This window comes from Theropithecus gelada, chromosome 8 (genome assembly GCF_003255815.1).
Source record: "Theropithecus gelada isolate Dixy chromosome 8, Tgel_1.0, whole genome shotgun sequence".
Lineage (NCBI taxonomy): Eukaryota > Metazoa > Chordata > Mammalia > Primates > Cercopithecidae > Theropithecus > Theropithecus gelada.
This window is the reverse complement of record NC_037676.1, coordinates 119,320,379-119,346,011: the sequence shown is the minus strand read 5'-3', so window position 1 is coordinate 119,346,011 and position 25,633 is coordinate 119,320,379. Positions and strand designations below refer to the sequence as shown.

At 37.5% G+C, this 25,633-nt stretch overlaps 1 protein-coding gene across 3 annotated transcripts in view; it reads right to left on the bottom strand.

The window, feature by feature from the left end:
- The window catches only part of SLC30A8 (solute carrier family 30 member 8), a 254,270-nt gene that overhangs the window by 46,186 nt on the left and 182,451 nt on the right, over window positions 1-25,633 (bottom strand). The window contains exon 1 of one of the 3 annotated variants that reach the window (XM_025393914.1): window positions 3,765-4,348. The exons of 1 other annotated variant lie outside the window; for it this stretch is intronic. In XM_025393914.1, the coding sequence (XP_025249699.1) occupies window positions 3,765-3,835 (71 nt within the window). In that variant the 5' untranslated portion in view covers window positions 3,836-4,348. Of the gene's footprint in view, window positions 1-3,764; window positions 4,349-25,633 lie in introns of those variants that run through there. One more of the 3 variants, XM_025393915.1, reaches the window with a different exon arrangement.

The window sequence follows — 25,633 nt, the reverse complement described above, 5'->3', positions numbered from 1 at the left end:
CATTCAATCTATAACAGGCTTCTGTATAGGGGTAATATCTGGGGCCAAATTTTGTGGCTAGTGCCAAATCCGGGAGGGCATTTCTTACCTCTTTTTCTGCCTGTCTCTGTTTAACTTCTAGCCGGTCTGCCAATAGCTTGTTGCTATCATGAAGCAACAAGCCTACTCTTAATTGCTCACCAGAAGAATCTTCATTGTTTTCAACAGTGTCCCTATGCTTGAAATGCCCCATGCTCTCTTACAAATAAAATTCCAGCTTGTGTATCATCAGTCTTCTAAGGCAAAGATACATAACCCTCTATTCTTATGGCCTGCCTCTCCCATAAGTAGTACCTTTACACCACTGCACCAGAGCTGGCAGAAGAGACTGTGACCTACTTCTCCTGGAGCCATATTCTTGTTCCACAAGTGGAGCACTGATTACGGACAGTAGTCCCTAGTCTTTTTTGCTTGTGCCTCCTGGAATACGTCCTGCACACTATGAATGATCCAGGGCAGGGATATTCAGGACCTTGCTGCTCCTGGGTTAGAGATTATACCCTATGAGAGGAGGCTGGGTGAAGGAAGGAAACCATAGTCCTCTTGGTCATGTCTACAATGAAGAGAATTTCTGCAACTTGAGGCTGGGACAATAAGAGATTCCAACAGCCTTTTGCTCTAAGGGTGAGCTATGATCTTTAACTGGAAGCTGGGAGGAGAGGGAGTCTTGTCTTTTGGCTACATCCACTCAAGAGTTGAGCTTCCATCATACTGAGCTTGGGGAAGAGCAGAGGTTAATGGAGCAGATCCTGGTTCAAATGCCATAGACTCTCACTTCTTACTGAGATTTAGATTTTCTAGAATAAATAATTCTTAATTTGCTGCATGCCCTTAAGACAACTTCCAGAGATTTTTATTTCTTTTTTATAACTTTTACCAGTTAAATAGTTGTTGAAAATGTTCTAGCAGTTTACCTCTACCATCTGTCCCTACCCTTACTTCCTCTGCACTTCTTCAACATATGGCTGGAGAAAAGAGAAACTTGTTCCCTTCCACCTAGCACCAAGAAAAACATTGATTGTTTTTCTTGTTGTAGTTCAACTTTACACAGCCTTTTTTTTTTTTTTTTTTTTTTTGCTACAATGAACCCAAAGCCCAGAGAATCCCATCAATGAAACACATTTGGAGAGACTGGAGAAGGTAAAAAACATGGTTCATGGCACCTACTGGCTCCAATATTACTACTTCCTGTAATAAAATGTCTGTAAAGATTACCTCCAGCAATTCCTGTCATCCAATATGCACATGCAATCAAGAGATAGAATCTATTGCCTCACCCATGGAATGTGAGACTTGGGACTTGCTTTAATCAACCCATAAATTGTGATAAAAATGATACTCTGCCAGTTCTGGGATTAAGCTCTCTGAGAATGGTCAGCTTCCACTATTGCTCTCTTGCTACTCTGAACTGCCATATAAGGAATTCCAGGCTAACCAGATAAAGTGAGACACCATACAGAGAGAGAAGCCATGGGAAGAAGAATTAAGACACCCGCCCCAGGCAAAAGCCAACACAAAGATCTCAGTCATGTAAGTGAAGCCATCTTAAACCTTCTCGCCTAGCCCAGATACCAGCAGAATGCAGCTTTCCATTCCAGCTAATATCACATGGAATGCTGCCCAAATCCTGACCCACAGAATCATAATAAAATAGTTGTTGTTTAAGCCACTATGTCTTGGGGTAGTTTGTTGCAAAGCAATAGATAAATGGAACACTCCATTTGTGGAATTAGATAATAAAGTTTTCTTCAGATTAAGTTTCTTAACAGCTGGCAACAGTTTAAATAGAAAACTGATAATAAGTAGAAAGAAAAAGAAGTAGAAGGAGAAAAGAGGAGGACTATTAGGGGACAAAGTTATCTATGACTAATAGAGACAGAACAAAATAAATGAAATAGATTGGGAGAGGTGAGGGGAAAAGTGAGTAAGTGAGGGAAATCAGGGACATGTGACCTAAGGAGGAAATAGATTAACGATTCAAGAGCCCAGATGGTGGACGTATGAGTACAGGAGATGTAGAGGGAGAAGGCAAACACTAAATTAACAAGTAGGGGGCCTGGGTCCACAGCACAGTTCTATTGTAATTAGCCATCTGCCCTCAAGAAAGGCATTTATTTTGACCTCGAGAAAGGCATTTGTTCTATATGGCATTCAGTTTCCTACATGGTAAAATGAGGGATCGAGATAAATAATCTCTTGCAGATTTAATTTATTTCCCTTGACAAGAAAATACAAATGAGTTTGACAATTCTTATAAACACTGTGTCCTGAAAACCATACCTATTTATGGGGTGAATGAGACTTTGTAACTATAAGTGGTTGGCTTATTTGTGCAACAAAATGCTAATAGTCTACATTACTGAGAAAGGAAATATTGTTATTTCAGTAATGTGGAGATGCTCTATTGATAGTATCTGTAGGGCTAACAATTTTTTGTCCAAAATTTCTGCCTGACTTACCACGAGGCTTTGTTTTTTATGTTAATAACCTCAATAAATCATATCTAATATTATTTTCTAAGAAAAATAATTATTCCAATGTGAGACTGCTAGATTCTTTGTTTTAAGACAAGTTATAAATATCCTTTTTATAAAGTCTCTTTGCTGTTGCTAAAATATTTGATGCCATCAAACATAGTATCACTACTCCTTAGAATATTAATTTGGCTTTGTGAAACAAACAAGAACATTACACATACTATTAATGGGCAAGTATTCTCTTAAATTCTTCCAACATGAATTCTTTTCAGATTTTCATTAGCTCATTTATATTCACTGAATGTGTTTCTTTTTTGAACCCCATTCGGATTCAACTCCTCAAACAAACCAAGCTCACATCTTATGTATGCGAAAGTATATTTACTGTGCAATTATCTAAGTCTGCAAAACTTTCCTTAAACCTATTTTCTATGTAGGTTATCCCTAACCCTACTTTAACTCCTTTTTATTTTTCAGCTCTTAGCCTATTACTTCTGAAAAAGCTTCCTCTGATTCCAAAGTCCAGTTATTCTTACTGAATGCCCTCAGTATGACATAAATACACCATTTTGTAATTGCCTAGCTCTAATATGTATTTCACATTAGACTAAGTTTCAAGAGGACAAAGATCTGAGACTAGACATTTTTTTCTAAGTCCTGCACTTAGCACAGGTGTGTTCAATCAACAATTGTTAACCAAGTGAAAAATGAGTGAATGTATTGCATGTGACACTGTGGGAGACATTAAAAAGAAATGGAATACTTTGTAGAACATTAGAATCAGCTATATTTATTATAGGTATGTATATTAATAATGATATTTTATGAGCATGAAAGCAACAACTCATTTTAAGATCAATATAACTACAATTATGCCATATAGTTGAAGTCTTAATTTTTTCTAAATATAATAAAATTTACTATCAAAAAACTGAGAATAATTGAGAAAAGGAAAAGTCAACACATTAGATTATATAGGTCTATTTTTTGGAATAAACACTACAGATGAAAAACACATCAATAAAATGTGTTCTTTACGCACTTAGGATATTTAAGGAATCAAATCAACTATATAAAGTATTGCATTTTTCAGAATATAAAATACATGTCAGTCAACAACTTATAAAATGTTCCAGAGTGCCCCAAGTTGCAGAGTAAAGGTTTACAGTTCAGAAGCAACAAGGTATAGGAATTAATTGGATGATATTCAAGAGAGAAAATTGTGAAGCAGACACAGACATCTATTACCTTTCTAGTGTGAAAGCATACATCTTGGCAGCTTTATCATTCACCAGGTAAGTTCTTTCAAGAAACTCCATGACAGCCAGGATAAGAGCTGCTGCTGCTGTTGTCGCTGTTGAACTCACCGCCCAGTTTTGGAAGCAAAGCAGCACTGCAACTATTTATACACTTTCTAAAGAAAAAATTAAAAGGCTCCAGAAATTAAAATAATGAGCTTCCTACATCAGTGCTGTTGGTAGGTCTGCTAAAATTACAGCCTCCTTGGAATATTACCTGGCTTCACTGTTTTCACTTACAAAAACTGCTTTTCTAGGGAGACTTGCAGGTAGCATTATATGAAGTGTGTATGTCTTTCGCATGATATCTGATTCAATTGTGCTTTCTAAGAGGTAGAGGAGCTCAAGAGTTTGCTACGAATTGCTGATGTAGGGTTTTGACCTTCAGAGCACACCTGGGTGAGCTGCAAATAGCTACCATTCTGTACACTAATCTAATTTTTTCTTTTTCTCTCCCTCCTCCTTTTTCTAGACTCTTTATCAGCCTAAAAGTATTTCTTTGGAATTTAGTTCTGAGATGACCTCTAAGCAGCTGTCAGAATTTACTTGTCTCCCCTAGGACCATTTTGGGATTTCACTATTGAAAGGGAGGACAAGGGTCAACAGTTTCTGAAACCAGTAATCTGAAAACAGTTCTTGGTACAGCAGCTTTGAAATCCTTTTGACCGGCAAGGGAAGGACAGACTCTGCTTTTACGTAAATAACAGCACTCCAAAACACAAGAACCAGAGTGAGCTTACTTCTCCCTGGCCAGGGTACGCTCTATTAAAGATCAAGGATTCACCCTATCAGGCATGCCAGTTCCAGCTCTCAGGAATGAAGCCTCTGAGTTGCTCCTGAGAGACCTTGGACTCTTCAACTCCTAGGAATCAGTATTTACTTCATTACAAAGCACTTTCCTTCTCAAGTAAGAGAAAGAACTATAGCCTTATGGCAAGAGCTTGGACAAACAGTAGGCATTTGTGTGGGGGCAAAAGGTTCCAAGACCTATACAAATATATGCAAGGATGCAGAGAGAGGGGGTTGTGTAGATTGGAGAAGAGGAGTAAACCCCAGACCACTAGGTTCTTGTTGCCTCTTCCTTGTGTGATCACTAACTTTCTAGTGAGAAAACTCAGGGTAGTTAAGTCCCAGAATAACCCAGTGGCCCAGTATAATGGGAAGTTGCCCATTATGCTGAGCTGAGATCTCTCACAATGGCCTGATAAGATGAATATTGTCCTCTAAAATGAGGATGGGGTTCAATGCCAGTTGTCATAGGCAGTGACAGGAGAAGACACCTTTGGTTCAGAATGAGAATGTTAGGTCTCCTATCACATCTGTGGTGTGATCGCTGTACCTCTTAATATCTTAAGATTTCAAACACTTTCATCTATAACATAAATTCTAAGGTCTTCTCATATGACCCCACTCTTATCCTTAACTTTGCTCACACAGTTGGGAGCCTCTAAGAGGCTCTGAGGCTCTGGGGGAGCCTTTTCCTTGCAAGTGAAGGCATTGAAATCCTGGGTCTACTGTTAGCAGAATAAAAACCAATGTATTTTTTCTCATATATTCTTACTCTTAACCTTACAAAGTAATCAGTTATTCTGTGGAGGCAAAAATAAAAAACCAGAAAAGAATTACCAATCCACCTGTGTGACACATTCAAGCTGCCACACGTCACAGCTTGAATCATTTGTGAATAGTTTCACAGCTTGAATCACTGTGAATAGCACATACAAGAGAAAGAGAATTCAAGTGAATGAATGTCAAAAATAAGGAAACAAGTCCCGGAGCAAGATGGCCGAATAGGAACAGCTCCAGCCTCCAGCTCCCAGCGCAAGCGACACAGAAGATGGGTGATTTCTGCATTTTCAACTGAGGTACAGGGTTCATCTCACTGGGGAGTGCCGGACAATCGGTGCTGGTCAGCTGGTGCAGCCCGATCAGCCAGAGCTGAAGCAGGGCAAGGCATCACCTCACCTGGGAAGCGCAAGGGGGAAGGGAATCCCTTTTCCTAGCCAAGGGAATCTGAGACACACAACACCTGGAAAATCGGGTAACTCCCACCCTAATACTGTGCTTTACCAAGGCTCTTAGCAAACGGCACACCAGGAGATTATATCCCACACCTGGCCGGGAGGGTCCCACACCCATGGAGCCTCGCTCATTGCTAGCACAGCAGTCTGCGATCTAACTGCAAGGCAGCAGCGAGGCTGGGAGAGGGGCGCCCGCCATTGCTGAGGCTTAAGTAAACAAATCTGCCAGGAAGCTCGAACTGGGTGGAGCCCACAGCAGCTCAAGGAGGCCTGCCTGTCTCTGTAGACTCCACCTCTGGGGATGGGACAAAGCTAAACAAAAAGCAGCAGAAACCTCTGCAGATGTAAAAGACCCTGTCTGACAGCTTTGAAGAGAACAATGGATCTCCCAACATGGAGGTTGAGATCTGAGAACGGACAGACTGCCTGCTCAAGTGGGCCCCTGACCCCTGAGTAGCCTAACTGGGAGACATCCCCCACTAGGTGCAGACCGACACCCCTCACCTCACACGGCATGGTACACCCCTGAGACGAAGCTTCCAGAGCAAGAATCAGACAGGAACACTTGCTATTCAGCAATATTCAAACTTCTGCAGCCTCCGCAGCTGATACCCATAACAATATTAACCTTAAATGTAAATGGACTAATGGTCAAATTAAAAGACACAGACAGGCAAATTGGATAAAGAGTCAAGACCCATCAGTTTGCTGTATTCAGGAGACCCATCTCACATGCAGAGACACACGCAGGCTCAAAATAAAGGGATGGAGGAAGATCTACCAAGCAAATGGAGAACAAAAAAAAGCAGGGGTTGCAATCCGAGTCTCTGATAAAACAGACTTTAAACCATCAAAGATCAAAAGAGACAAAGAAGGCCATTACATAATGGTAAAGGAATCATTCAACAGGAAGAGCTAACTATCCTAAATATATATGCACCCAATACAGGAGCACCCATATTCATAAAGCAAGTCCTTAGAGACTTACAAAGAGACTTAGACTCCCATACAATAATAATGGGAGACTTCAACACTCCACTGTCAACATTAGACAGATCAACCAGACAGAAAGTTAACAAGGATATCCAGGAATTGAACTCATCTCTGCAGCAAGCAGACCTAATAGACATCTATAGAACTCTCCACCCCAAATCAACATAATATACATTCTTCTCAGCACCACATTGCACTTATTCCAAAATTGACCACATAATTGGAAGTAAAGCACTCCTCAGCAAATGTACAAGAACAGAAATTATAACAAACTGTCTCTCAGACCACAGTGCAATCAAACTACAACTCAGGACTAAGAAACTCAATCAAAGCCACTCAACTACATGGAAACTGAACAACTTGCTCCTGAATGACTACTGGGTACATAACGAAATGAAGGCAGAAATAAAGATGTTCTTTGAAACTAATGAGAACAAAGATACAACATACCAGAATCTCTGGGACACATTTAAAGCAGTGTGTAGAGGGAAATTTATAGCACACTAAATGCCCACAAGGAAAGCTGGAAAGGTCCAAAACTGACATCCTAACATCACAATTAAAAGAACTAGAGAAGAAAGAGCAAACACATTCAAAAGCTAGCAGAAGGCAAGAAATAACTAAGATCAGAGTGGAACTGAAGGAGATAGAGACACAAAAAAACCTCCAAAAAAATCAATGAATCCAGGAGCTGGTTTTTTGAAAAGATCAACAAAATTGATAGACTGCTAGCAAGACTTATAAACAAGAAAAGAGAGAAGAATCAAATAGATGCAATAAAAAATGATAAAGGGGATATCACCACTGACCCCATAGAAATACAAACTACCATCAGAGAATACTATAAATACCTCTACGCAAATAAATTTGAAAACCTAGAAGAAATGGATAATTTCCTGGACACTTACACTCTCCAAAGACTAAACCAGGAAGAAGTTGAATCCCTGAATAGACCAATAGCAGGCTCTGAAATTGAGGCAATAATTAATAGCCTACCAACCAAAAAAAGTCCAGGACCAGATGGATTCACAGCTGAATTCTACCTGAGGTACAAGGAGGAGCTGGTACCATTCCTTCTGAAACTATTCCAATCAATAGAAAAGGAGGGAATCCTCCCTAACTCATTTTACGAGGTCAACATCATCCTGATACCAAAGCCTGGCAGAGACACAACAAGAAAAGAGAATTTTAGACCAATATCCCTGATGAACATCGATGCAAAAATCCTCAATAAAATACTGGCAAACCGCATCCAGCAGCACATCAAAAAGCTTATCCACCATGATCAAGTGGGCTTCATCCCTGGGATGGAAGGCTGGTTCAACATACGCAAATCAATAAACATAATCCAGCATATAAACAGAACCAAAGACAAAAACCACATGATTATCTCAATAGATGCAGAAAAGGCCTTTGACAAAATTCAACAGCCCTTCATACTAAAAACTCTCAATAAATTCGGTACTGATGGAACACATCTCAAAATAATAAGAGCTATTTATGACAGACCCACAGCCAATATCATACTGAATGGGCAAAAACTGGAAGCATTCCCTTTGAAAACTGGCACAAGACAGGGATGCCCTCTCTCACCACTCCTATTCAACACAGTGTTGGAAGTTCTGGCTAGGGCAATTAGGCAAGAGAAAGAAATCAAGGGTATTCAGTTAGGAAAAGAAGAAGTCAAATTGTCCCTGTTTGCAGATGACATGATTGTATATTTAGAAAACCCCATCGTCTCAGCCCAAAATCTTCTTAAGCTGATAAGCAACTTCAGCAAAGTCTCAGGATACAAAATTAATGTGCAAAAATCACAAGCATTCTTATACACCAGTAACAGACAAACAGAGAGCCAAATCGTGAATGAACTTCCATTCACAATTGCTTCAAAGAGAATAAAATATTTAGCAATCCAACTTACAAGGGATGTAAAGGACCTCTTCAAGGAGAACTACAAACCACTGCTGAGTGAAACAAAAGAGGACACAAACAAATGGAAGAACATACCATGCTCATGGATAGGAAGAATCAATATTGTGAAAATGGCCATACTGCCCAAGGTAATTTATAGATTCAATGCCATCCCCATCAAGCTACCAATGAGTTTCTTCACAGAATTGGAAAAAACTGCTTTAAAGTTCATAAGGAACCAAAAAAGAGCCCGCATCTCCAAGACAATCCTAAGTCAAAAGAACAAAGCTGGAGGCATCATGCTACCTGACTTCAAACTGTACTACAAGGCTACAGTAACCAAAACAGCATGGTACTGGTACCAAAACACAGATATAGACCAATGGAACAGAACAGAGCCCTCAGAAATAATACCACACATCTACAGCCATCTGATTTTTGACAAACCTGAGAAAAACAAGAAATGGGGAAAATGGTGCTGGGAAAATTGGCTAGCCATAAGTAGAAAGCTGAAACTGGATCCTTTCCTTACTCCTTATATGAAAATTAATTCAAGATGGATTCGAGACTTAAATGTTAGACCTAATACCATAAAAACCCTAGAAGAAAACCTAGGTAATACCATTCAGGACATAGGCATGGGCAAGGATTTCATGTCTAAAACACCAAAACCAATGGCAACAAAAGCCAAAATTGACAAATGGGATCTAGTTAAACTAAAGAGCTTCTGCACAGCAAAAGAAACCACCATCAGAGTGAACAGGCAACCTACAGAAGGGGAGAACATTTTTGCAATCTACTCATTTGACAAAGGCTAATATCCAGAACCTACAAATAACTCAAACAAATGTACAAGAAAAAAACAAACAATCCCATCGAAAAGTGGGCAAAGGATATGAACAGACATCTCTCAAAAGAAGACATGCATGCAGCCAATAGACACATGAAAAAATGCTCGTCATCACTGGCCATCAGAGAAATGCAAATCAAAACCACAATGAGATACCATCTCACGCCAGTTAGAATGACAATCATTTAAAAGTCAAGAAACAACAGGTGCTGGAGAGGATGTGGAGAAATAGGAACACTTTTACACTGTTGGTGGGATTGTAAACTAGTTGAACCATTGTGGAAAACAGTATCGCGATTCCTCAAGGATTTAGAACTAAAAATACCATATGACCCAGCCATCCCATTACTGGGTATATACCCAAAGGATTATAAATCATGCTGCTATAAAGACACATGCACACGTATGTTTATTGCAGCACTATTCACAATAGCAAAGACTTGGAATCAACCCAAATGTCCATCAGTGACAGACTGGATTAAGAAAATGTGGCACATATACACCATGGAATACTATGCAGCCATAAAAAAGGATGAGTTTGTGTCCTTTGTAAGGACATGGATGCAGCTGGAAACCATCATTCTTAGCAAACTATCACAAGAACAGAAAACGAAACACCGCATGTTCTCACTCATAGGTGGGAACTGAACAATGAGATCACTTGGACTCTGGAAGGGGAACATCACACACTGGGGCCTATTACGGGGAGGGGGGAGTGGGGAGGCATGGCACTGGGAGTCATACCTGATGTTAATGACGAGTTGATGGGTGCTGATGAGTTGATGGGTGCAACACGCCAACATGGCACAAGTATACATATGTAACAAACCTGCACATTGTGCACATGTACCCTAGAACTTAAAGTATAATAAAAATAAAATAAAATAAAATAAAATAAAATAAAATAAAACAAAACCTTAAGGAAATTTTTTAAAAAATGAGGAAACTACTTTAAATCAGTCTGAAATTCATTAAGGGTAAGTACAGAAAAGAAGAGATAAGCAATATTTTCAAATCAGGAAGGAGAATATTTGGCTATAGATATCAACAGGAAATAATCTGGAAGTTTGAGATTCCTCAGTGCAAACTTTGCCTCTAGTACAAATACAGATGTACAGATCTAGGTATGTCTATTTTTAATTCTATGAGTGTGAAGGATACATGCCAGGCAGTTAATTTGGATTGCCTATGGGGCAAGAATCAAGTGAGAGTAGAATGGGGTTGATGTAGGACAGGGAAAAGTGAAGACGGGAAAAGAAACAACGAGAGACCCAAGCAAAACAACAAAAAATATTGCTACTCCCTGTCAAAAATGTATCTTACGATCTCTTATATTTGTCTATAAGATAAACTATATAAGTCCTATGTGGTCTAATATCAGCAATTTTATATGGTTCAACTTAAATATATATGCACACATATACAGATACCTAAAATATATGTGTGGATATGTATATTACATTTACTAATAAAAATGTATGTATTTATAAAGTATTGGGAAATTAATTATGACTTTCATCAAAGATTTATGAATCCCAAAAGTTACTCTTGAAGATGATTACCATAAAGCAAAGCTTCCAGTGTGAGTAGCATAAGAACAGGGAACAGTAGATTACAGCAAATAAAATTATGTTTAAAAAGTAAGTTTTGCTACCATAAATTTAGATGCAGATAAGTTATGATCCAGAATTGCATATCATATTATGTAAAATATGCATCTGCTGATCACTTTATCCTTTTACAAGTTCATTTTAACTGCACCATCATTCCCTCTCTCAAATATTTTGTCAGCACAACATTTGTGAAAACTCTCTCATCCTTCCTGACTAACCTTTGGTCTACTTTGACATGAACTGCCCACCAAGGGCCAACAGCCTAACTGGGCTCCACAAGCAGCATAAAATGTATATTTGGAAAGCAACTCGGATGAAAAAGGAAAATCCCATCCCCTGTTGACATTGGTTTTAGCCCACTCTCCTTCACAAGCTTGGAGTAACTGAATGGGAAACACACAATCTATAACAGCCACCTGTGGAAATAAGTTATTCTGTCAGCCACAAGAACATCACCAACATCACTGAAGAACTAGTTTGGCTCTTCAGTGCTAGCTGTTGTCAGCAACAATTTCTTAATAGGATGTTATAAAACAGTAGCTAATACTTGTGCAAAAATAATTTCACAAGTATCTTAAACATTGTTGGATATTTCACTTGCAGAAAGGATGTATGGATTTATAAAAAGCTACCGTCATCATCGCTAGACACTAAAGTACCACGTCTTATAATTTGTGTTCCCCATATTTAAACTCGTATTTCAGAAATACTTCTGAATGTTGCCAATGTGTTCATGCAGCCATCTTTTTAAATCAGACATAGAAATGTGCTTGTTTTTAAATAATAAATGTGGACTTTCATCATGTTTTTCTTTTTCCTGCTTGTGTGGAGAGGTAGTGTGGTGAAATGGTTTAATACATGGGCTTTCAAGTTAGGTAGACAATTTTAGTTTCTGGTTTGACCACTTTCTTAGATGTGTGACCTTGAACAAGTTGCCTGACCACTGTGTTTTTCAGTTTCTCACCTGTAAAATGGGAGTATTAATAGAATCCATCTTAAAGACTTCTTGTGAAGAGGAAAAGAGATAATATGTGTAAAAGTTCTTAGCATAGTCTCTGCTATATAACCAGTTTTATATAACTGTGAGTTTCTATACACTGGGCCATGTCTAAGTAAAATATTTTGGCTATTGCTGAGAAATTGGCCCCAGTCTTAGCAGAAGGCTAAGAATTACCTATGAATGAAGCATCCATCAAGGAAATAAAGGTTATTGAAAAGGAAGATCTGGGGACTTCAGCTATTGGCTCTGTGACTTTGGGTAGATCTCTCAAACACTCTGGAGTCTACTTTCTCAAATTAGATTGAGGTCCGCCTCATTCTACCCCCTCACCAGTAGAGTGCCATTCAGAATGATCTTCACTATGCAGCTGTCTTCCACAACAGGGGAAGAAATTCAGACTCAACCACTGTAATCACCCACTAAAGATTCTGGACTTACGCATTCTCACATAGCTATAAAGATCTTATTATTTCCAAGTTGGGTAATATCTTCTTAGCAAGGTAGCTTTATGGTTATAACCACAGTGTGAGTATTTCCGAAGTTTCATCTAGAAATGTGAAAATAAAGACATTAGAAATTTAATTGGATTGTATTTTAGAGAGCATTATGAAAATTTTATTTTAATCTAAAGTAAACATGTATAAAACACAAACCATTTCCAATATTTTATACATTACTTGAAAATGGACTGAAAGCCATGTAATGTTTATTTCCTTCTTGATAAATTACGACCATATTTTTTTTTTTTTACTATTTCTAAAGAGATTGAGCTGTAGAAATGTTCTGGTGAAAATGCAATTTGCATTTGTTAAGAATAGAAAGACTTGATAAAATATTGATACTAAAATAATAAAAGAAGTATTAAGTCTCGTAGATGCAAATAAATGATAGAAAAATGAATTAGCATTATTTTGTTGAGGAGAAATATTGGGGCTAGCTGCTTGAAGTGTTTATGAAGTATATATTTCTTCAATTCTTCTCCATATACCACACTTCTTTTTCCAAGCACTCTGCATATTTGAACTAATTAACCCTCAAAAGCACCCTCTAGGTGAAATATGGTTATGTCTTACAAACTCCAAAACAATGGTCTTTTGGCTTCATAATCTCACAGCTATATGTCTTTTTATTTTATTTACATAAAAAGGCAAGAGAGGATTACAAAGAACTAATCCATTATTTTAAAGCATTAGAATAGAAAAAGTAGACAAAAATATACTTTGTAATATTCCAACTCCTTAGTCTATAAATGCACAGAGCATCACTGAAAACTAAAACATTAAATGTTGAAATTTAATAATAATAATAATAACAATAATAATAATAATAGAGTCCTCTTGTCATTATCTGGAATGCCACCATTTAATTTTCATGAGGGCTGTTTATTTTCCTTCAGTGAAATGTTTTAGGGGCTCATAATTCATCTTTGGGAGATGGATTTTCACAGTGCGTTCCCAGATGAATACCAACAGAGCAAAGGCAAAGCTCATCGTCTCCTCTGAATCTCCAGGCCTGGATTTATTTGACTCCTGGCTGACAATACTGCCTCTCAGGAGATAGTCCAGGAGACAAGACAAAGCTGCCTCAGAGCTTTCCCCTGAAAGACTGAACCATTGCTTTTCACGTTGAATCCAAAATGCATCAAGGGAACGGATGGCAGCTGTCTTTCCTGCTTGGAAGCACAACCACAAGGCATTACTACTAATTCATCTCTTCTTTTGTATTAGTGAATTTGCTTCCAGTAAGTCTACAGTTTAAAATGCTGCTAATCCAATTGTAGCAAATCTCACCACTACCATCAGGAGATGAGTTATTTTAATCTGCATCCAATGAAGACAAGTGAGGCACCTTATCGCCTTCTGCAACCCTAAACTCTTGACGAAGTCACCCAGATATTGATCAGTGAGCAGATGACAGGAGCTTCCATTTCCTTTGCAGTCAGCTAACTCCAAAAGAGAACACAAAATGTTTATTTAATTATAACAAGCAAACACAAAACATTATTGAAAACATTATATTTAGCAACAGATTTTTAAAAGCATTATATACCTAGGATAATATTCCCCTTTATCATTCAGAAATTAAAACAAAGAAGATTATTCTCTGAGTCTCTACCAGAAATGTAATGCATCATCATTCACAAAATAAAATTTTCATTTTAAACTTTCATATTAAACTGTTAAAAAATAATATCAGGACACAATTACAATGTTTTCCTATTTTAGGTATTACATATATAAGAAAAATCAATATGACAAAGCAATATGAAATTTTTAATAAGATTTGTTAGAACGGAATTTGGAATAATCTGCATTTCCTAGTCACAAGTTAGTTTCCAAGAAACCTGGTGAATAATAAACTCAGACATCCCTTGAACTTTTCCTATGGAAGGAAACAAAAGTAGAAATCAATTCTATGAATAAAATGATGTCCCAGTGGATACTAATTTTCCATCACTTCTTAGAATCATCATTATATGATGTTGCTGACAACAAATGAAGAACATTTATTTCTAATCCACTTTATAACATATGGTCATTTCTCCTAACTTTTTAATAAACACAAGGCTCCCAACTAAAGTGAGGTACACTGACTAGTCCTAAAGTTTGAGAACAACGGATTCATCGACTGCTCAAACATATCCTTTGCCGGGCTAACTGGCCAGATGAAAAGCCCTGGAGCATTCTACTTTTATTCCACATAGTCATTAGCTACTAATTGAAACTCCTTGCTGGGTAGATGTGATTATCTCATTGCTACCCACAGTGTATTAAATTCTGCTCTGAGGAGACTTCTTCTCAAGACTAGCATACTTGACACCTGAATCCAGCCCAAGCACCCATTTTAACTCTTGTTACTGCTGAAACGAACATGTTTTCATGCTGAATGCATTCAGTTGGTATATCTGGAGGCTGTGAGTTCGAATTCTTTCCGTCTCACTGATTTTCAGTGTGTCACTGAATACGTTTGCTTCTTTCCGCCCCAGTTTCCTAACCAGAAAAAAAGTGAATGACACCGCTGTGAAACCTCAGAAGGCTCTTGTCAGTAAAAAATAATCCCCTTTCTCCTTCAGACTAAAGGAAACACTTCCCAAGTATTTTGTTGTGTACACTATTTACGCTAAGGATTGAGAAGTCATTTCTCGCTAAAATAAATAAAATGTACTACCAATAAACTGCCAGCTAAATAAAACTTTTAACATTTTAATTTAAAAAGTAACACGTGCTCAGCAAGGTGTTTTAAGTTTCACGAGTGTAGACAATGGAGAGCAAGTCTTCTTGTTACCCTGGGCAATAACACAGGGAACATATGATTTTTTAAAAGAATATTCTGAATGTCTTTATAAAATTCTTTGTGTATTTATGAGCATGCACACAGACACAGACACAGACACAGACACACACACACACACACACAGCCACATCTTTTTATACCAAATTTGCCAGACAGCAGTCTGGTGACTATAAGATAGCATCAGTGATGAAGCATCAATAATGAGACTATTTCCTTTCCTGTGGCGGCTGCTAGGAAACTCCCAGTCCTCTGCCTCCTGGGCTGGGAAGGTGTGATGACTGTGACTGCTGTGCCATAATTCCCCATAAGTCAGCAAGTGCATGCCCACTTCTCACTCACCTCTTGCTTACTAGCAGATTGAACAGGCTACAGTTCACAGAAGTGGTTTTTCACTGGGAGAAAACTGAAAGAAACAAGCAAGGAGCCCAGGAGATAACTCAGGTAACTAACTGCTCAACCCAACAATCGCCACGTCCTCTTCTATCCATGCCTTAACAAAATTCCTACTTCTAATGGCTAAGCTCTAAGCTGATGCGATACTCAAGCAATTTAGACAGATGTAACTTCTGCTCTCTGAGAATTTATAATATAAGAGAGAATTGCCTTCGAAAAGAAATACATTTGGTACGGGGTGATATACAACTCATTGCAAACTAGCAACAGGTCACACAGCATTGCCAACATTTTATCCTTAAGGTATATAAATTCATTCATAAAACCAGAATCAAGACTGAGGAAGGAAAAAAGTGAATACCTCCAGGCCGGTTACCTTCAGTATTAACACTAAAAATTAGAAACACCTATCTTAGCCCTTGGGATTATTAGATCTGACTCTGTCAATCAAAAACAACATCACCCATCACACAGCATCTGATAATTTCTCATGGCTTTAATACTCTCTAGAGCCTGGAATTAGAGACACAAACTTATAACATTATGCTGAACAGTTAGACAAATGAAACATTTAGTTTGTCACATAAATTCAAATATTTTCCTGTCTTTCAGGAAAATGTCACAAGATGATGAATCTTTTCCTGCTTAATCTAATTGTGAGAGACAATGACAGAGCACAAGAAATAACGTCTCTTCCAACAACCTAAGGGCAACATTATCTTTGTTGCTCTACGCTGCGGATCTCTTTCATGAAGAGTTTTAGTTATTGCTCTTCAGCATAGTGTTTACAAACACTCAGCAGCTTATTAGTCAGTAGATGAGAGGAAATGGGAAGATTACCAAAGAAAAAGTAATTTAAAACATTAAATAATGTGAAAAGACTAATTATACGTGTGAACTGCCCATCATTTTTCCCTAAGAACTTCCACATGAGACTTCTTTTTCCTAGGTTTCAAAAATAATTTGGAACGCATACCAATTATGCTTTAGAGATGCTTAGCTAAAAGGAATACATTTATGTACCTGTGGATCATCTCATAAACAAAAACTCAAGGACAGGTCCGGTGGCCTCTGTTCTAGAGAGCAGTATGGTATGTAATGAATTGTAGACAGTTTCCACTGAACTGGCTACTTTGCTTTTAAAATTGGCACTCAAGAGTAAGCTTCAGTTACCTGGAAATGGCACTATTAGACACCCAGTACTGTTGGGTTTGCCTGGAACATGTGCTCTCCCGCTGGCTGTGCACACAGATGCTGCATTCTCATCCTGCCACGTATCACCTCCTCAGACAGCGCCTCTCACATCCCCGTGAGAAGCACAGTGAGCTCAGCCATTTCTAGTTTTTCCTTTCCACACCGCTCTTCATCCCTTTCAGCACCCTTATTGCTCTCTGTCTTCCCTCTTTAATTTTGTGTTTGTTTCTCATCTACTCCTATGAGAACATAAGTTGTTAGTGGCCAGGGGCTTTGGCTGTTTTCACACTGTTGTTTCCCCAGTTCTTCATAAATGGTATCTGGAATATCATGGGTGAAGAATATATTTTTTATAAATCAATAAATGGATGGATAGATGGATGGATTGGTGGATGATGGATAGAATGTACTGATGAGAAAGCCATTACATAATGAGTGATTCAGAGTAAAGCCTCTGAAGTCAGAAGGCTTGGGTACCATTCATCAACCGGCTAATCAAAATCTTTCTGAACCTGTTTTCTTACATATAAAATGGGGATAAATGATTTTTCTCTAATCCTAATTTCTCTAAGATAGTTATAAAAATTAAATGCAATGATTTAAAGTAAATTTTATATATAAAGCTCATAGTAATTGCTTAATAAAGAAAGACTTCATATTAATACTTCCTATATAAAACCAGCCTGTTATCATGTAGGCATTTCTGCCTCATCAAATAAAAAAGAAAATCACGAAGTACTTTGAGATCTAGTTGTCAAGTCAACAAACATGGAGAAAAAGTTATACTCGATTGGACTTCTTTGCCATAAAGAATAATAATATTTGGAGTTGGCAAGAATATTAAGCTTGAAATTGCACTGCTAACTGGCAGGTTATAGTTTCTTCTGTGCTTCCTTGAGGGGGGAAAAAACACAGCTAGAGAGAGAAGATCATTGAAGTTGATGCATTCCAGGAGAAAACAAAAAACTCTGACATTCACTAGATCAGTTATTATACACCCAGATCCTATTATTACAGATCCTATTTTAATATTTTTTCTTCCTAAAATACAGAAATTATATTATCTCGGTTTTTTTACTAAAACTTGCAGAATATGTTTTACTCTAGTGCTATTTAAATTCAAGTGCATTTGTACTGTATATATGCATTCTTAAATACATGCGGAGAGAGTCAATTTGTTATGAGACATGAGGAGTTCTACATTATTTCTCATTGGTGCAAAACTAATTGGCTTTTCTCAGTCATTGCACAAATATTTATTTTTCCATTTTATCATTCTTGTAACTGCAGCTGAAATTAGTAAAGGGCACAACCACCTGGCGAAATCTGGAGCAGGAAGCTTTTCATTTCCAAGCATCCTAGCCACATTCATTTTCCGACCTCAGGAGATGCTGCTGGTGGAGCTCCCTCATAGTGCCACTCCTGCTAAGAGCACAAGTTTCCCATACACATCTCCATTCACAAAAATACTTGGTGAATTTTTCTCTTGAGCTAAAAAGACATTCCTAACATGTTAGCGCTGTCTGAGGCTCAAGAAGTAGGAATGGAAATTAGTGGCATAAACTACTGGTTCCTCTGCCGACCACATTAGAGTCACACAAATCTGGGCTGATGTAAAATGGAGACAGAATGATAAAAACTGTAAAAGAATGGAATAAATGAAAATTACAAAAATGCGTAAGACAAAATTACATATCCAAATTTGGAGACTGGATTCAAGAATCTCAAATGCAATCATGGCAACACCAAAACTTCTTATTCTGATAAAAATCTTGTATATATTCTGATTAAACTATCTGGAGATCAGTTGCTCAGTTTGTTAGTTCTTAACCCTCACCCGCAAGTGCCTATCAAATTATTTTCCCAAATGAAAAGAGTTCTTTCACTAAAAAGAAACTCTGATGTTATAATTTTGGTATCTCAATATTTTTTTATTGTGGATGTTTTCCTTCATTTCATTAGATGCTATATATGTAACAATCTTTACTGATTTTTTATTTCAACTTTTATTTTAGATACAAGGGGTACGTGTGCAGGTACATTACATGGGGATATTGTGGGATGCTGAGGTTTCGGGTATGGATCCTGTCATCTGGGTAGTAAGCATAGTACCCAGTAAGTAGTTTTTCAGCCCACACCCTCCCCCATCTAGTAGTCCACAGTGTCTATGGTTCTTATATTTATGTACATATGTGCTCAATGTTTAGCTCCCACTTGTGAGAACATGCAGTATTGGATTTTCTGTTCCTTTACCGTTATTCACTGATTTTCTTTTCTTTTTTTTTTTTTTTTTTCTTTTCTTTTTTTCTGGACACAAGGGAGGACTTCTCTGTCCTTTTGAGACTGGAAATTGGATGTGGTCGTATTGCTAATTCTTCCCAATGGAGTGAAAGTCATATGAATTACTTTTTGGTTGAGGTATTTAAATGCCAATGTGAGATCCCACAGCACTGATTTTGCCTGCTCTGGCAACCATGAAAGCCTGTGTTGAAATTGAGCTTGCATGAGCCCGGGTGCTGGAATTGTAACAACGAATCAGCAGAACCTCTCTACTGACCTGCATTGGGTTTGTAACATGAGGGGAAGCAAATCTTTGTAGCTGGGAGCATCTGAGATCTGTTGCTCATTTGTTTGTGCAGCATCAACTAGCCTCTTCTGACTAATATAATATTCTTATTGTAAAAGCATGGCTCAATCCTTTACTCCCCTCTCCCTATAACTAAAGATTCATTTTCCTAGACCAGTTTCTACAATCACAGGAATGAGCTCATAAAACAGGTTATATCCTTTCACAATAATCTATACGAGTCTGAATCCATGAAAAGGCACTACTTTTGGAAAATGTGTTCCTGGGAATCAGTTGGTCCTAACTCCCATCCACACCCTTCCCCAGCTTTGCCTCTCCTGGGATATCTCCTGTCAAGAGTCTATCATGTTGAAATTAATCAGGCACTTGCTTCTCAAAGATACAAGAATGTGCACACCAAGGGTAAGAGATGAAAGGATTCCCCACAGCAAGTTAACATACCAACTGCACTAGCCAATACCTGATGCAAGCTCTTTGTTCAATTTCCTCATCAACAGTTTCCAAAATCTTCAGTGTCCCTTTCAGTCATTTATAAATGAATTGAGAAATTAAAATAAGCAACTCTAACTATGTTGTACAGCAGATCTTAATGTGAAACACATTAAGAATGACATATTGTGTTAAAAAATTAAAATGTGGTGATATTGTACAACTCTGTCAATTTGCTAAAAATCACTGAATTATACACTTAAGTGAACTTTATTGTAGGTGAATTATACCTCAAAAAAGCTGTTTAAAATGACAAAGTAAAATATGTAATTGCTATAAAGTATAATTTTTTAAATCAAATATTGCTTTACATTATGAAACTTTTATATTACTCTTCACACAAAAGATATCTTATAAACTTTTATTTCCACATTTCAAGAAGTATGATCATTTTCCCAGGGTATCAATGCCTAATAATGAAATTAGTTCAGGTTTCTAGTTAATGCTACATTTAAAGATTCCTTCATGCTATTTTAATATTGATAGCCTGTTTATGTAAATGTCATCCATTAGTCTCATTCTGATGTCTGTTTATGCATTGCATAAAATCAGCTAGATTACATTTTTAAAACATGAAGGTTTCTGGTCAGGGAGTACACCTTTAGTTTCTGTGTCATCTGAGTAAATGAGAAGGTTTAAATGTAGACACATCTGTCGCCATTATTAAAACTTAGACCCAGAAGAGGATGGTTAGTTTCCCAGTGGCAAGGAGCAAATGATGAAAGTAAAGGAGATGAAGCCTGACCTGAGGTCTGCTCTCTAAGGTAAGACAGAAGATGGAGAAACTTCCCATTAATTCATTCAACAAATATTCATTACATGCCTGGTCCATGCCAAGCAATGGGTTTAGTGAATAAGGTGCAACAGTGAATAAGTCCAACTGGTTCCTCTCCAATGGAGTGATATTCTAATAATATAAAGGAATGCCCAGCACATTTCAAAGACCATCACAAGCTCCATCATCATTTGGGAAGCAATTGACTTAAGGATTTCTAAACAGAGGAGCAGAGTCCATGGAGGGGAAAGGAGACTGTGGTCCTCTGTGAAAGAAAGGCAGAGTCTGGTCTTCAACCAGGATGCCAAAGACATGACAAAGCTCTGTGATCCTTGCCAGAAAAGAGACTTACACTTCAATAAGGGAGGTCTTCACTAAAACACCCAGAGCTGAAGTGTGGCATGTGGCCTATAACCAGGTTCTACTAAAAAAGAGTAAAACAATGTTTAAAATTACCTGCCTCAACTGTGCATTCATCTGGGGCCACCACAGATGTCAGTACTCTGATGAAAAGTGCTTGTAGATGGTAAGCCCAGCTCTTGGAAGCAATGAAGAGAACAGACAAGGAGAGGGAAAGATTGGATGGTTAAGAGTTACAAGCCTTGTAGGTGAAAGGCCTGGGTTTGAATCCCAGTTCTGCCATTCATGAGCTACATAACTTTGGGAAAGTGATTTAATCAGTTTCCTTACATGTAAAAGGTGGACAATTATAATAGTATCCAACTTACTGTATTGCTGTAATTATCAAGGGAGATATTGAATGAATAGTGCTTAGAATAGTGCCTAACACTTCATAAGCTCTCAAGACATGTCACCTATTATTAAAGGATGTCAGGGCCTAAATGTTGCAGTTGTAAGCAGTTCTCTTAATCTCAATTTTCCACATACAATCCTACTATAAAGCAATTAGAATAAGTCTACAGGCCATACAAAGGCCAGTCTTATCACTGCTTCTAAGCCTGTTACTAATTAGTAATTAGCCTAAGTATAAACACCCAATAAAGCAATATGACATAAAAAGGACCACTCTAATACCTGATTTCCATTTCAGTTAAATTCCGCATATCATAGAGGACACTGACACACTACATTGTATATGTTTTTTATTGTGAAAAACATGAGACCTACTCTCTTAGCACACTTTTCTAAGTGTATAGTATTGTAAACTATCAGCATGATGTTTAGGTCTTGAGAACTTTTCCATGTTGTTTAACGGAAACTTCATACCCACTCAACAGCAACTCACCATTTCCCCCTCCCCCACAATCCCTGGCAACTATCATTCTACTTTTTGCTTCTGAGTTTGACTATTTTAGACACCTCGTATAAATGGAATCATGCAGTATTTGTCCTTTTGTGACTGGCTTATTTCACTTAGAATGTCTTCAAGGTTCATCCACGTTGCAGCGTAGGTAGGTGCTACAGGCTGAATATTTGTGTACCCCTCCAATTCATGTTTAAATCGAATCACCAATGCGATAGTATTAGGATGCGGCATCTTTGGGAGGTGATTCAGTTCATAAGGGCAGAGTCCTCATGAATGAGACTGGTGTCCTTATAAAAGAGGCACCAGACAGAATCATGTGAGGATTCAGCAAGACGGCACCATCTGGGAACTAGAAAGTGAGCCCTCCCCAGACACTGAATCTGCCAGTGTCATGATCTTGGATTCCCACCCTCTAGAACTGTGAGAAATAGATGTCTGTGGTGTATCAGCAGCCTGGTTTATGGTGTTTTGTTACATTAGTCTGAATGCACTAAGACAGCAGGATCCCTTTCCTTTTTAAGACTGAGTAATATTCCATTGTATGTATACACCATGTTTTCATTATCCATTCATCCATTAATGAACGTTTAGGCTACTTCCACATCTTGGCTATTGTGAAAAATGCTTCAGTAAACACGGGAATGCAAATCTCTTTGAGATACTGATTTCTATTATTTGGGATAAATACTTAGAAGTATGATTGCTGGATCACCATAGTTCTATTTCTAATTTATTGAGGAACCTTCATATTATTATTTTCCATAGCGGCTATAACACTGTACATTCCCACTGACTGTGAGTAAGGGTTCCAATTTCTCCACAACCTCAGCGACACTTATTTTGTGTGTATGTGTGTGTTTATTTGCTTTTGATGGCCATCCTAATAGGTATGAGCTGATATCTCACTGTGGTTTTTGATGTGCATTTTTCTGATGATTAGTGATATTGAGCATCTTTTCATATACCTATTGGCCTTTTGAATGTATTTTTTGGAGAAATGTCTATTCAAGTCCTTTGCCCCTTTTTAAAACCAGGTAATTTGGGTTCAGGGATGATGAGTTTTTGTTGATTTTAGGGTTTTTTTCTGTAGAAGTTCCCTATATATTTTAGATATTAACCCCATATCAGATATATGGTTTGCAAACATTTTCCTTTAATATGTAGGTAGCCTTTTTTATTCTATTGATTGTGTCCCTTGTTGTGCAGAAGATTTTTAATTTGACGTAGTCTCACTAGTCCATTTTAGCTTATGTTGCCTATGCTTTTGGTGTCATAACAAACAAATCATTGCCAAGACCAATACTGTAAAGTTTTCCCCCTATGGTTGCTTCCATTTCAGATCTTACGTTACAATCTTTAACCCATTTTGAGTTGATTTTTGTGTATGGTTTAAAATAAGGGTGCAATTTCATTCTTTTGCATGTTGTAATTGAGTTTTTCCAACATCATTTGTTGAAGACACTATCCCTTCCCCATCATGTATTTTTGGCAACCTTGTCAAAGATCAGTTCACTATATATGTGTGGGTTTATTTCTGGGATCTCTATTCTGTTCCATCGGTCTATATATCTGCCTTTATGGAAGTACTATACTGTTTTAGTTACTATGGATATGAAATATGTTTTGAAATCAGAAAGTGTGATACCTTCATTTTTTCTTTCTCAAGATTACTTTAGTTATTTTAAGTCATTTATGTTTCCATACAAATTATAGGATTTTTTCTATTTCTGCAAAAAATGCCATTGTAATTTTGATAGAAATTGCATTGAATTTGTGAGTCACTTTGGGTAGTATGCACATTTAAACAATATTAAGTCTTCCAATTCATAAGCACAAGATGTCTTTTTATTTACTTATGTCTTTTCTTTCATCTATGTTTTGTTGTTTTCAGCATATAAGTCTTTTACCTCTGGTTTATTTCTAAGTATTTTATTCTTGATGCTATTGTAAATGCGACTGTTTTCTTAATTTCCTTTTCTGACAGTTCATGGTCAGTGTATAGATGTATAGAAACATAACTGATTTTTATAGGTTGATTTTATATCCTGCAACTTTACTGAATTTATTTTTAAAAACACCTTACATTTTACCTTAATATAGCACTGCTGTACTACAGCTTCTACCATCTCCCAAAATGCTCTGTCTCCTGCAAGGGTTTTAAGGATAAGGTGTTATATGATATTAGCCATGCAGAATAAAACTTAAACTTAATGATTATGCATACACCCAGATGATGTGATATGGGAGTAAGGTGGGGCAGGAGAAGTTGTGGCACAAAAGTAGAGTGATTGAAGGGGTGATCACGTAGAATAATTCCTAAAAGAATGTAGTCTTCTCTCATTCCCCTTGACTACTTCTTGGACTAACGTGGGCGTGGCAAATGGGGAGGATACTTCAGCAGCCAAAACCCTGGCACTGGCCAGCAGTCTCCTTTCCTCTTTCCTTTAGAAACTCAATCTAAATTATGAAGATGGGGAAAAAAGGCAATATGGACTGACTCCCCAAAGATTCTAGCCCAAGGTGGGTCTCCAGTAATTCCCTAACACAAAACAGATGAACTAAGGGTGCAGGAGACAACAGTCAAAGCTGGGAGTTGCTTTGTGAATATAATGGATCTTTGAGATGATTGTTTACTGCTAGCCTCACAGTATCTCAGCATCACATTCAAGTTTCTCTTGGCCTACAGGTAGAGCCTATCTGGAACCTTTTCCAGAACACTATTTCTGATATAGGTAACCAAAACTTGGATTGTCCTTTTCAAATTAGACCTCTATATTCCTTACCATGGAAGCCAAACAAATGGAGGCTGACTTCGTTGACTTCTACCCAGTCCAAATCCCAACAGACATTAGGCCTGTCTCAGAAGCCCATAGAAATTTGCCTCATTTCCAACACCACATCTTTGAGTGAGTTTTGATGTTAACTGAATTGTTTACACTATTTTCTTTCTATAAATTTGCCAGAATGTTACCATCACCTGACAGCAATGCAGATGAATGACTCAAATTGTTCAGTTAATAAAAGACCAGATTGATTAGTTTTACACATCAAAAGATAATAATGGTATCTTTCACGTGAGGAGGTATGCTTGGAAAAGGAACTAGATGTGTTTAGAGACACACTTGGAATGACTATTTTTTAATATATTTGTGCAAAAAATAAAAGGAGCCTGCTGTAAAATATGTTACCAAATATACATTAGGCTGCTGTAGATTTTCAAGGTCTGAAAATATGACTTCTCTGGCTTGGCAATGCATTAAGAATGCTCCATGGTTTAAAAAAATGAGCTATTGATCTTAGAAGATTTTAATTTAGATTAGTTCACTTAAAAGTGTAATAAATGGCAGAGCTCACATGTTGAATCACTAAGGCAGCAATTATTTTAAGAGTATCAGTCATCTGTGCTTCCAATTTAATCAAATCTCTTTACAG